This window comes from Quercus lobata, chromosome 3 (genome assembly GCF_001633185.2).
Source record: "Quercus lobata isolate SW786 chromosome 3, ValleyOak3.0 Primary Assembly, whole genome shotgun sequence".
Classification (NCBI taxonomy): Eukaryota; Viridiplantae; Streptophyta; class Magnoliopsida; order Fagales; family Fagaceae; genus Quercus; species Quercus lobata.
This window is the reverse complement of record NC_044906.1, coordinates 43,762,554-43,776,722: the sequence shown is the minus strand read 5'-3', so window position 1 is coordinate 43,776,722 and position 14,169 is coordinate 43,762,554. Positions and strand designations below refer to the sequence as shown.

At 45.3% G+C, this 14,169-nt stretch overlaps 1 protein-coding gene across 1 annotated transcript; it reads left to right on the top strand.

Moving 5' to 3' along the window:
* Positions 1-3,189: 3,189 nt before the first annotated feature.
* LOC115979265 (uncharacterized protein KIAA0754-like) lies at positions 3,190-5,432 on the top strand. Its single transcript, XM_031101247.1, has 5 exons — positions 3,190-3,540; positions 3,632-3,694; positions 3,812-4,355; positions 4,480-4,650; positions 4,769-5,432. The coding sequence occupies exons 1-5, from the start codon at positions 3,211-3,213 to the stop codon at positions 4,792-4,794; spliced, it is 1,134 nt and encodes a 377-aa protein (XP_030957107.1). The 5' UTR covers positions 3,190-3,210; the 3' UTR covers positions 4,795-5,432.
* Positions 5,433-14,169: the final 8,737 nt, after the last annotated feature.

The window sequence follows — 14,169 nt, the reverse complement described above, 5'->3', positions numbered from 1 at the left end:
ACCGCCTTTGTCTGGTCTGGGCGTACTTGCCAACCACCAGGTTTGTGCGACATCCACCCTCGCCAGACAGAGGCAGGTTTGTTTTGTTCCTCTGTATACCGTAACACTTCTTCCTGCCACGATATAAATGCTTTCTCTCTCTACTCTCAAGGCATGCACCCAACGGTTCCCCTTCAAACTTGCCTCTTTTGGGTGGTCTATCATCCCAGTAGGACGTACCTCCCAAAAGGGCTTGGGCAGGAATCGCAAAATAGACATTTTCCCCTCTTCCCACCACCAAACCATACCTCGTTTACCTCTTACCTCTGGCCCATGGCCCCACCATGTCCTATATTGGTTGGGTACAGGCTGGTGGTGCCTGAGCCTTGCGCGTGCTTCCCTTTCAGATTTGTCCAAGAGTCTGCATGCTGCTCATGCGTCTGTCGTGACCTGGAGACTCTCCGTCTGCGTTTCCTGACCCTTCATGTGGGCTTTTCTTTGGTTTCTCGCTCCATTCAGGAGCTGGGCTTCGTATGATGATGGACCTTACATTTCTTTGGCCCACTTTTGATTTTCTTTATTGCCTACCACGTTGAACTGTTATTCTTGCCGTAATAACTTAATCCTGTGGACCTCTTTTTGGGCCAGCCGTATATCCCTTTTCTGAGTGGCCTGTCATAGGCACTGTTTTGCTTTTACTCATGGGGTCCTATGTCCCTTTGGGCATCCATGACTCGATTGCTTTCTTTGGGCTTCCTCGGTCCGTTTGCTAATTTCACACTCTCATGGGTTTTTTACTAACTTCATTGGGTTTCCCCGGCCCAATAACCTTATCCTTATCTTTGGAGTTCATGGGCTTGCCATAAACCCCTTACTCTCTTAGTTTGCATTACTTTGGGCCTGCGGCGGCCCTTTCTTATTTTTCTACCTTATACTCTGTCCATGAGATGCTATTTCTTTCTTTCCTGACTTTTTTGAGCCCGTTTGTCTCTTCAAGACCCATTTATTTATTTGTTGGGCCTGTGATCCATTATTCTTGCCGCTTGGGCTTAATGGGTTTTTTACTATTTATCTTGTCAATTCTTTGTAGCCCTCATTATTGGGCTTTCTGTGTGCCTGGGCTTCCACAAATGGCCCTCAACATTTAGCCCCCTGAACATATGAAACGTTCTTGCGATTCATATGTGAATGAAAAGGCGTTTCTGCCCTTCTCTCATCTTTTTTTCTTCTTCTATTTTTCGCGGGTCTTTTTTAAGCTGTGGACCCTTTCTTATACATACATATATTCTCCTTCCTGCCGCGAACAGGGTTGTCTCTTCGAATTTCCCAGTTTGACAGTTATTTTCAAAACAGAGCTGCTGTTTCATTAATTTCATTCCATTCTGATGGCTGACTCGTCACCTTCTTTCGTGCTGTTATTAATGACCTGAGTATTTAAGGAAGAATCCTTCTGTACTTTAATCACAAACTCTTTCTTTTCCCAGAACATACACTCTCCGTCTCTTACTCTCCTTCTTCTTTTCAAACACCCATACCCACTTTCTCCGACTAGGCCTCCTCACCATGTCGCCGGTGAAAAGCCAAGGCTCTTCCCGCCACAAAGGGAAGGCGGTTGCTTTCGATTCTCCTGCCGTTCCTGATGTGGGCAAGGAGACGGAACGTTTCGATTTGGAGCGGTCCACTGAGGAAGAGACGCAGCGCGACCCTGACAACGAATGTGCTCCTTTAATCGACCCGTGGTACGAAGTCAATCCTCACTTCCCAAAAATCCCTGGTGAATATGTACCGCCGCCGCCGGGTTGTGTATTGCTTGCCCTTGTCCGGCGAAACCCCGACGTTTCTTAGGCTCCTTTTGCATCTTTGATCCCCGATTTGTCCATTCGCCAAGGTATCTCGCTTCCTGTACCCCTTCATTTTGAATTTGGGTCCGGCGCATCCTCGGGTTGGAAGGAATGGGTTGACAGCGAGCTTTCCGACACGGGTTTTATGGGTTTGCTGCAACGAGCCGGCGTCTTGAAGGCTATAGTCTCATTTCGTTGCTTGTCGAATTTCCGGGACCTCTATAACCTCCGTCATTTGGTCCGGCGATAGTGTACCACCACCCACACCTTCTTTTTCTCGTGCGGCGAACTCACCGTGACTCTTGAAGATGTGGCTAACCAGTTGCTCTTGCCTATTCTCAGCGATACCGATCCTGCTGCCCTAGAGCTTTCTCCTGAGGAAGAGGCCATTGAGGCTGAACTAAGGAAAAGGATGACCGGAAACACCAAGTTGTCCTACTGGGTGAGTTCTTCCTCTAAGTTTTCTGTTGTTACCCGTCGTGCGGCTTTTATTGCATTTTGGCTTTGCAAGTTTGTTTTTGGGTCCCACCCCCACTACGCCATAAAGCTTTTGTACTTTTGTTTGGCTATCTAAATATCTACTAGGGTGAGCCTACCGTTGGCCCCTATGTTCCTGGGGCACTTGTATGTTCAATTAGATATCCTCCGTAGTGATAAGAGTCAGGCTGGGTCCTGCCACATTGTTACCTCTTCCGTTCACTGTACCATACTTTAACAGCTGTTGTTTGAGCGTTGTGCTTAGTATTTGACAAAATGTAGACCCGCTTAGTTTGCCAGAGAGAAGTACCAGACTTGTCCGAGAGTGATTATCGATTTTTGTGGCAAGTTTGAATCCGATTTTCCGCTTGCTTTTCGTTGGTTTGGTTTGAAGTCGATTGGCTATTCTGTGGTTGAATATTTTGATGAGGGCGTAGGTTTCTCTTGGAGAGCCTATAGAAATTTGGGTGCAGATTATACTTGTGCGGATTCTATCATGGGTTCGTTTGTTGACACCATTGAGACCACTACCCAATTGGTTAGCTTTGATGAAACTGGGATTACCTATCTTGCTGCTACTAATGCCGGATGGCTGCCTTACCTAGCCGATGAAGGCATTAGGTTTGTTCATTATCCTGCCAACCGGGTGAGAAGGCAGTTTGGGTTGGATCAAGACATCCCCGATTACATTTCTTTCCTTATGGAATCTCCTACGTCAGTCCGCCCTTTCCTGCGGCACACTGCCTTTGAGTTTTGGAAGAAGCGTTTCAATGCCATTACAGTTCCCGGTTCATTAAGGGAAGGTGTCTGTACTTTTCCCATGCACGGTTACTGGCATGCAGTGATGGATACGTTTGTGACTGAGTTAGCGGGCAGCCGTGGCTTCTCCCTTATTCCTCCTGAGGGGCTAGGTATGGTTGCCTCAGTTAACCCTCGCCTGCTGCTTCCATCTAAATCTGTTTTGGCGTATGCTAGAAAACAAAGCTGGTCAGCCATTTTTGAATTGGACGCAGAGAAGAAAGGATGGTTCTGGCATACTGGTGACTATCCCCCTGGTTGGGAGAAAAGAGTTAAGGTAATCAACATCTCTGTACTGAGCAAGAAAGCGCCTGCCAAACCCAAGTCTGCCGGCAAAACCAAGCCTGCCACACCACTGCCTCCTGCAGGTGCTCCTTTGACTAGCAGAACTCGTGGTAGCAAAAGAAAAACTACTCTTCACCTCGTATCTGCCGCTGAACGGAGGGTAAGTTATTTCTCCCATTTTTCTTTTTTGACAAAACTACTTAATTTTCTTGCGGCTAACTTGTCAATTTCTTCTGCCACTTTCCTTTTAGTCCAAGCATAAGGAAGACTCATCAGTTACCCGCCCCATTTTGTTTGATGAGCCTGAATCTGAGGTGAGTCCCTTTTCTCCACTTCTCTCTTCTTTCTTTTTCGCACGCCTCTGCCATAGGTCTTTTGTCTTTTTTTTTTTTTTTTTTTTTTTTTTACTTAACAAAAATTTTTCTTTTTAGGAGGAGCCTGAGTCTCTATCCATATATCGCCCGACTGCCGAGGAGATTTCCGCCTCTATGGGTGTACCTATGGAAGGCTTTTTTGATGGGGCTGAGGCGGTATTAGCAACGCCTGCCCCTTCTACTGCTACACACAAGACTCCTGCCAAAACTCCCACCCCTTTTGTCGAGTCGGTACCTAGAGAGGGTACTCATGTCGAAGGGGTTGGTGAGACTACACCCTTACCTGCCGAGAGACCCACTCTTTCAGAGGGAGCCATTCCTCCTGCCGCTGTTCAAAACAAAACCACTTCTCCCGTTCTGCCGCTTGTGATTTCGACTAGTGACCCTTTTGCAGCTATCTCCCAGGCTGCAAAGGATGGTGCCTCACTTGTTGTTACTCCTTCCTCCATTCCCGGCTTCGCTACCCGTGGCCCTGATTCGGACTTATCCTCAAAGGGGTCCAATGACATTCTTGAGGATCCTGATGATGCACCCGTGCTAAAAAAGAGAATTTCCGACTCTGTTGAAGAGGGGAGTGCTTCGCCCGAGCCTGACTTCATGGGTACGTATCTCTTTTCCCCTTATCTTTTTTTTTTTTTTTTTGTTGTTGTTGTTGTTGTTGTTGTTGTTGTTGTTGTTGTTGTTGTATTTGCGTCTCATTTGCAAACTTATCTCCCTGCTTGTAGAGACTTCTGAGGGGCCAGAAATTGCAGCAGGCGTGGGAATGACTGCTCCTGCCGCACCCGTAGCACCTATTCCTGCCGCACCTTCAGTACCTGTTTCAGCCGTACCTACTACCCCTGCTTTTGATGTGTCTACAGTACTTGTTTCCGCTACACCCGTAGCCCCCATTCCTGGTAACTTTGGCAATTTTCCTTCTCTTCTTATTTCATCTTCTTTTTCTGCAAGTCTTCTCTTCTCGTGTCATTTTTTTTATTTATTTTGCTTTGCGTTTCCCCCTTTGTTTTTTGATAGGTCTACTCCCTACTATCCCTTCTTAGTTTGAGGCGGGTAGTAGTTTTGCCGCCATTCCGGATGATGCTGCGTCCTTCCTTGTCTGCTTTGACCAGCCGAAAGTTAACGACCTTAGTCCAGCAGACTTTTGGGCTTCCGGTCCTCCTTATGTAGACTTTTATGGCTTCCGAGTCCCTGAGGACTGCGTCTCACACTTAATGATGATCTACAGCCGTCGCGGCAATTTTATGCAGGATTTTCGCCTTGGTCGTTCCTCTAGGGAGCATTTCTTGAAAATGCTGGGGTGTGTACTAAATGACATTGAGCATAACTTCATTGACTCTGTTTCTGCCGGGAGGATCCTGTAGTGGAGGGTCGTGATTCAAGAGCTCATCAATGTGGGTTTCGCCGTGGAGTTTGTTTTTCATCATCTACGTGAGATTGCCCGAGCCTTTTTCATGAGGAGAGTCCAGCCAGCCGTTGAAACCATAGACGCCCGGATTGAGCTTTTGAAGAAAGAGGTGGCAGATTTGGAGGGTCACCGTGAGCGTCTTCTTTCTAGTGTTAGTGGGCCTAGTCATTTTGGAGATCAGAGTCTCATTTCTGGACTTCATTGATGATGGCGCCGTTTCCTTTCATTTTCTTTGTTTCTCTGTTTTTGTTATGTCACACAGAACACTTAAATGTTTCCTACCGTAGTTACTTGGCTTGTGTTTGCCACAGTTTGGGTTTGTAATAATGCTACACTTTGCTACTTTTTCTTTACTATTGCTATGATATGATGCTAATACTTAGTACTTTTTCATTGCACACTCATGAAAGCACGTTACAAGTTCTTCTGTGACATAGTCACTTGGAGGAATAAAAAGAAAAAGTAAAGGAAACACAAACAAAAAAAAAACTAAGGAAAGGGACAACCACATAACTTTCTTCTCTAAGCATAATAACGCTTCAACCATTTTCCATTGATGGGATCCATCAAGTCCCTGCCATCCATTTGAGTTAGACGATAATACCCACTTTGATGTGCTTCTCTTATCACAAAGGGTCCCTCCCATTTTGGTGCAAACTTGGATGGTTCTGCCAGACCTCGCATGACGTAGTCTGCCACTTTTAACACTAGTTGTCCTTCCGCAAACACTCTTTTCTTGGTCATCCTGACGTAGGCTTCAGTCATCTTCTGCCTGTATCTCCGGCTACGTTCCTAGGCTTCTTCCCTCTTTTCATCAAGTTCTTCCAGGTCCTCAAACCTTTCTGCCGCGAAGACTTCTCCCTCTTTTTCTTTTTCCCGCATCTGCATAACCCTTAGGGACAGTGTCATTATTTCTGCCAGACTCACCACTTCAGTTCTGTAGACTAAGGAAAAGGGTGAAAAGCCTGTGGCTGACTTTGGTGATTTTCTGTAAGCCCAGAGAGCATCTGGCAGGTGCATTGCCCATCTTCCCGCATACTCTTGGCTCATTTTGCTAATGATCTTTATGAGAATTTTGTTTGTTGCCTCTGCCTGCCCATTCCCTTGAGGGTAATAGGGTGATGACCTGTAGTACTTGACTTGGTAGAATTCTAGCATTCTCCTTACATCACTGTTGACAAATGGTGTGCCATTGTCACTAATGATCCTGTGGGGCACCCCAAACCTCACAATTATATTTTCTTTGAAGAAGTTTGCCATTGCTCCCCCTGTGGCCTTGTGGAGTGGCACTGCTTCCGCCCACTTAGTAAAATATTCTGTAGCTACCAATATCCATATGTATTCACGTGATGGTGGGTTGACTGGCCCAACCAAATCTAGCCCCCAAGTGTGGAAGGGCCATAGGGTGACCATGCTGTGCAAGCCTTGTGGACGAGTATGAATCAAGTTGGCTTGTACCTGACAATCGTGACACTTCTTTACAAATTCTGCCGCATCTTTCTTCATGGTTGGCCAATAGTAGCCTATTTGCAGCAGGCATCTGTAAAGCTTTTTCTTCCCTTGATGTTCACCACATTCCCCTGAATGTACTTCTTTTATCATTTCTTTACCCTCTTCAGGGCCCAAACACCTCAAAGGGTCTCCATCATATCCCTTTTTGAAAAGGACCGTGTTATGCAAGAAATAACGTGTTGCCAACCTCTTAAGCTTGTACCTTTCACTGTGCTTTTGTGGCAGGACGCCTTCTGTTAGGTACTGTATGAAAGGGCTTCTCCAATCCTCGCTGATGAACACAGCATAACTCTCCTCCTTGTTTGTCGCAAGCTGGCAGGTCCTACACTGGGTTTGGACTTGATCTGCGTCTTTTCTCATGCTTGGCCAATAGAAGTCAGCCCTCTGGAGTCTGCGGTAAAGGCTGACTTCCCCGCAAGACTCGCAAGTCTTGTCGTGTATTTCTTTCAATTTCCTCTGGGCTTCCTCCTGGCCCACACACCTGGATAAAGCCCTACCTGGCAGCTTGCGGTACAACTCTTCTTTTACCAAGGCATAGTCTTTTAATATCTTCAATTCTGCTGTGTCGTCTCCCTTCACCAAGATTTCTTTTATGGGGATTCGCCAATCCCCTTCGCCCTGTTCCTCCCGGAACTTTTCCTTCAACACCTCAATGATGGATTCTTCCCTCTTGCTGACTTCTATATTAGTGCTATTCCCTTTGAAGATTATTTACAAACCCAGTGTAGCTAACGTGTCCGCAAACCGATTTTCGTTTCTAGGAGCATGTTCTATCTCAAAGGTTGAGAATTTCTCTTCCATTCTTTGGGCCATCGCTCTGTATGGGGCTAGGCTGGGCTTCTTTAAGGAAAAACTTCCTTTGGCCTGGCAGACGACCAAGTTCGAATCTCCCAGTACTTTCAAATGTTTGACTCCCATTTCGAGTGTCGTGGCAAGCCCAGTTAGATAGGCCTCGTACTCCGCTGTGTTGTTTGAACAGGGGAATTCCAACTTAAATGACAGTGCCACTGCCTTGTCTTCTTCATGATACAGAACTACTCCCACCCCTCCGGAATGGGTAGTAGAAGACCCATCAAATTTCATTCCCCACTGTTCCCTGACTTCTTCTGCCATAGCTACTTCCCCTGGAACTTCATCATCCACTGTTTGCCTGTGGGGAGGTTCATCATTATCTACTGTAGCCTTTTGAAGGCTGTCTGTTGCGCTTCCCCCCATTCAAAAATTTGCCCCTTCTTAAGCAACTTGGTGAAGGCAGAGGTGATTGATGCTAACCCAGGGATGAATATCTGGATATATGAGACTTTTCCTAAGAAGCTCTTCAATTCTTTTACTGTAGTAGGAGGTCTCATAGTTGCTATGGCCGTGGCTTTGACCGGATCCATGTCTATGCCTCTGCTGTGAACCAGGTAACCCAAAAATTTCCTAGAGGATACTACGAATGCGCACTTGAGGGGATTCATTCATAACTTAAAAGCTCTGCATCTTTCAAATACTCTTTTTAATACCCGAAAGTGTTCTTCTCTTCTCCTTGACTTAACCACTATGTCATCCACATAGTCTTCTAGCTCTTGGTGCATCATGTCGTGAAATATGGCCGTCATTGCTCGTTGATAAGTTGCACCCGCATTTTTTAGCCCGAAGGGCATCATAGTATAGTAGAAATTGCCTATGGGTGTTCTGAAAGCAGTTTTCTCCGCATCCTTTGGCGCCATCTTGATCTGATTGTACCCGCTAAAACCGTCCATGAATGAGAACATGGAGCTTCTTGCCGCGGAGTCTATTAGTAAATCCATGTTCGGCAATGGGAATTCGTCCTTTGGACAAGCTTTGTTGAGATTTCTGAAATCTACACAGCATCTTATCTGATCGTTCTTCTTCTTTACTGGTACTATGTTGGATAGCCAGCGAGGATGCTGGATAGGCTTGATGAATCCTGCGACTAGCAGCTTCTGCACTTCTTTGACTATCTGCCCTTCTATTTTTGTGTGAAATATCCTGGCAGGCTGGACCACCGACTTGGCCTTTGGGTCCACATTCAATGTATGCGCAACAAGCCCGGGATCGAGCCCTGGCATTTCATTGTAATCCCAAGCAAAAACGTCTTTGAATTTTTTCAACAACAGTATGAGTTTTGACTTCTCATTTTTTGTCAGGCTTGCACTAATTGAGATGGGCCTTAGTTCTTGCGGGTTAGACCCTAAGTTAACTTCTTCCAACTCTTCCTCTGCCGTAACTTGGATGTCCTTTTCTGCCGTAACTACCTCATCCTTTTCTTCTTCTTTTCTCAAACTTCCTTCAGCAACGCAACACGCCAAACTCTTATGTTGCCCTTTTTGGGTGGGACCCACTTGCATCTCACCCGTGGGCCCCACGCACCTTCATAATTTGTAGACAATCCTGCCATCAAGGCCTCGGACCCTGATGCACTGAGGTATTTCTTCTGGCTCTACGGCAGGCGCTTCTTTCCTTTTCTTCTTTCGCCCCAGTAGCTCTCTTAAATCAGGTTCTGGGTCATCTTGAACATCTTTCCACCTAGGCACAAATGTGCCTCGTGGCTTTGCAACCGAATTTTCTCCAGATGGAGCCCATTGGTCATAAAACATGGTTTCCACCAAGTGGGTTTCTGCCTGCTCGAACGGCGAGGGGTTCACCGCTATGCGTATCATCCTGCCATTCAATCTCCCCTTCACACATTGGTGGTAGGTGGACGGGACTAGCCGGTGTTTGTGTAACCATGGTTTTCCCAAAAGCACATGGTAAAATACTTCCGTTTTGACCACGTGAAAGCGAGCTAAAGAGGCTATAGGGCCTATTTTCAGCCATAACTGAATGTGGCTTATGGTGTATTCACCTCTTCCACCGAACCCCGTTACTTCCATCGGGCATCCTTGGATATTTTTCTCTGAAATTCCTGCGACTTGCAAGGTGCTCAACGGAATGAGGTTTACGGAAGCACCTGTATCCACCAGGACCCTTTTAATGGGGATTTGATTTATAGATGCTGCTAAATAAAGTGGCCTCCTATGGTCTGGGTGCCCCACTTTCATATCCTCACTGCTAAACGAGATTTCTGTTGATTCCTGCAGAAGGGTCCTGTCTTCTGGCATCTCTGCTGAAAGGTATTCCACCCTTGCCCCGGAGGCGATGCTTACCAAAGCCTCCGTGGCTATTTTTCTTTCTTTCGCTGTAAGTCCCAGCTGGTCAAATAGATTTTTGAACTTTGCATTCTGCTGAAGAGTGGTAATCGCTGCGGCAGGCAGGGCCAAGTTTTCTTCCTCGTCTTCTCCCGGGTCTGCACATATCACCACTGCTGCTACACCCTTTCCCTTATGGTTTGGGAGTGGGTTTCTTTGAACTTCCTACTGGGCCAGCTCTAATGTGCCTTTTTTGATCCTGCGGTGCACCAGCCTGCAGAGCACCCAGCATTCTGCGGTAGGATGTTGTACATAGTTGTGCAAGCGGCAGAAGCGAGGATCCCTCCTTTCTTCCTCTGTAGGCTCTCTAGAAACCTGGTTGGGTTTAAAGATCCCGTCCGCTATCCATTTGTCAAGTAACACATCTAGCTCCTTAGGAGTACACGGTAAGGGTGGGGGCGTATCATACTCCCTCCCCTCTGTTTTCCTTCTTTGGTTTCCAATGGACACCACCATAGCCTGCGGTGCGTTTCTCTTGTCTGAACTGGGTTTCACGGACTGAGCCGTCTTTCTAGCTTTCTGCATTAGCTGTGCGAATTAGGAAATCTCCAGATTCTCCAGGATAGCTCTGAACTCCCGAATCATATTGGTCATGCACATTTCTACCAACGTCCTTTCTTCACAGTGATCATAGCAATCAAGTGCTATGTCCCTGAACCGTTTGATGTATTCCATCAGATCCTCTCCATTCCTTTGCTTGGTTGCTTGCAGAGTTGCAAGCGTTACTGTTTCTTCCCCGTGAAAGTATTTAGTGCAGAATACATCCACCATGTCATCCCAGGTTGGGATTGATCCTGGTTTTAAGCCAATGTACCAAGTGTATGCCCGGTCGCATAGTGACTTTGAAAACTCCTGCAGACACAAGTCTTCGTTTGTTGCGTAAGGGCCAAGGATGTCAATAAATTTGCTCACATGCTCTACTGCACTTCACTTCCTGCCATCGTACTGGGCAAAGGCCCTTGGTTCATACCTCTTAGGGTACGGCTTGCTAAGTACTTTTAGAGGATAGGGAGGTTTTCGTGCGTAAAACTTCTCCTTCGGTGTTTTGGCTCTCTCTTGCTCCAAGAGAGCTGCTACCTCAGCCATGGTAATGAAACGCTGTCCTGCATTCTGAGGGACACCTCCTGCCATCTCTTCTCTGTCTGCCACATGATCCGGGTCATGCTGGCTGCCTTTCTCTTTTGTTTTGTCTGCCTTCTGTTGACGGATCTCTTCCATTATTTGTTGCTGCGAGTGCTGCAATGATTGCAATACTTCGACGAAGGTGTTGACATTGTCCGCGGGGACTCTTGTTGAGGGTGAGGATCAACCCCCGTTCTGTTGGCACATTCTGTTTGGTTAAGTTGCTCTTGGCAAGGCGTTGTTGGCCTGGATTCTGCTTGTGAGGGTACGACACTCATATTCCGTGTCGTCCTGGACTTTGGTGGCATTGTTTGCGAGGGGCTCTGTTTTCTTTTTCTTTGCCCCTGTCTGCTTCCCAACTCCCCAACGGAGTCACCAATTTAATGTAGGGGACTTTTTTTGTGTATGGTGTATTGGGCTTGGGCTGCCTCCTACGGTAATGGACTGGGCTGCCTCCTGCGGTAATGGGCTGGGCTACCTCCTGCTATGATGGGCCCAAATATTTCTAAGTAAGGGAGTTAGGGCCGGTCCAATTGTAACTCAACTTGGGCCGGTTTGTGCACAAACTTATGCCTTGTCTGTCAGGAGTAAACTTACGACAAGTAGAACTATTGCAGACGAGTTACGACAGGCAGATATAATAATAATCAAAATAGAGTACTCTGACTATTTAAATAAATGGCTATGTACTCCTTACTAATAAAGCATGATTACAGTCATAATGATGTCAATCACAGAGAAAAATGAAGAAAATAATACAAGCTAATCAAATGGACATAAATCAAGTTTTAAACTTAGTTTGCCGCAGCAAAAGCCAAAGAGGAGAGAACGCCTCTTCTCAATGCAAATAATCTCCTAGGAAAAAGATTCTGCCGTGGGGATTAATGACTTTGAGGGAGTCGGACTTGAATGGTTATTGCCCAAAAAGAAAGAGTCCTTGTTTACGTTTTTGGGAGAAAGTAAGATTTGAAGGGGGAGAGAGGGAAACCGATCTATTGGTGCATGCCCATTGAACTAACTCTCCTTTTTCCTTAGTTTCCTTTCTTTTCTTCTCTGTTTTCTTTCTTATCTTTTTTTCTTTTCTTCTTACTCTGTTTTTCTTTTCACTCCATAAAAATACTTTGTTTTTCAATCCCATTTTCAGGGCACGGCAAGGGCCCTTTTATAGTGCCTGCCGTGACCAAAGTTTTACCTTTTTGCCCCTTAACCGCCTTTGTTTGGTCTGGGTGTACTTGTTGACCACCAGGTCTGTGCGACATCCATCCTCGCCAGACAGAGGCAGATTTGTTTTGTTCCTCTGTATACCGTAACACTTCTTCCTGCCACGGTATAAATGCTTTCTCTCTCTACTCTCAAGGCATGCACCCAACGGTTCCCCCTCAATCTTGCCTCTTTTAGGTGGTCTATTATCCCAGCAGGACGTACCTCCCAAAAGGGCTTGGGTAGGAACCGCCAAATAGACATTTTTCCCTCTCCCCACCACTAAACCATACCCCCTTTACCTCTTACCTCTGGCCTATGGCCCCACCATATCTTATATTGGCTGGGTACAGGTTGGTGGTGCCTGGGCCTTGCGCGTGCTTCCCTTTCAAATTTGTCCAAGAGTCTGCCTACTGCTCATGTGTCTGCCGTGACCTGGAGACTCTCCGTCTGCATTTCCTGACCCTTCATGTGGGCTTTTCTTTGGTTTCTCGCTCCATTCAGGAGTTGGGCTTCGTATGATGATGGGCCTTACATTTCTTTGTTCCACTTTTAATTTTCTTTATTGTCTGCCACGTTAAACTGTTATTCCTGCCGTATTAACTTAATCCTGCTGGACCTCTTTTTGGGCCAACCGTTTATCCCTTTTCTCAGTGGCCTGTCATGGACACTATTTTGCTTTTACTCATGGGCTCTTATGTCCTTTTTGGCTTTCCTTTGAGCATCCATGGCCCGATTGCTTTCTTTGGGTTTCCTCAGCCCTTTTGCTAATTCCACACTCTCATGAGCTTTTTACTAACTTCATTAGGCTTCCCCGGCCCAATAACCTTATCCTTATCTTTGGGGTTCATGGGCTTCTCATAAACCCCTTACTCTCTTAGTTTGCATTGCTTTGAGCTTGCGGCGGCCCTTTCTCACTTTTCTACCTCATACTCTGCCCATGGGATACTATTTCTTTCTTTCCTAGCTTCTTTGAGCCTGCTTGCCTCTTCAAGACCCATTTATTTATTTGTTGGGCCTATAATCCATTATTCCTGCCGCTTGGGTCTAATGGGTTTTTTGCTATTTATCTTGTCAATTCTTTGTAGCCCTCATTATTGGGCTTTTCTGTTTGCCTGGGCTACCACAAATGGCCCTTAACAACCATATATGTGTGTAGCAAACAATGTTAAACTGAAGCTCAAATTTAATTAAAAACAATCCAAATTTCTAAACATTAAAACAAATTGAAAGCACAGTTTTTTTTTTTTTTTTTTTTTTTTTTGAGAAGAATTGAAAGCACAGTTAAATAGAAAGAAACTTACATGGGAATTGGACCGGTGGATTTAATCGGAGAAGTTGTTGTCCTTAAAAGTAAGTAGGAGGTGAGTGAATTTCACTCCGTGAAGAAAAATCGAGAATTTATAAAATTGGAAGAATTTTATTGGGTGAAGAATTTCTAATTGTAGTCAAGTTAGGATTTCTAATTCTCTAAAGAATTATATAGGAAAGAGAATGTGAGATCATAATGTGAAAGAAATGAAATATTGAATAACCACCTTAAATTTCACCATTGCAACTGAAACCTTCACGATTGACTCTTTTATATGCTTACAAATAAGATAAACACGATAGATCCATTTTCCTACTTTCCCCAAGTGCTCCATCATCTTTTAAATAACCCTATGACATGGGTGTCATCCAAATACTCATTCTTAAAAAGTAAAAATAAACCTTGAATCAATTCACGAATCCCAAATGTTACAGTACGTCTTGAGCAATTCGTGGGCTGCTCTAAGGGCAATATCAATACCAGCACAGTTGTTGAGCACTGTGATCCAAAGAAAATTAGTAATGTTGTTGTAACCTGGGGATTAGATACTAATTTACAAATCTATATAGAAAGATCAATGCATGAATTTTAATTTTCTCAATAGTCTTTCACTGATATTCTAAAACCCCATTTTCAAAATCTTAAACCATGGAAAATATCAACCTCTAAG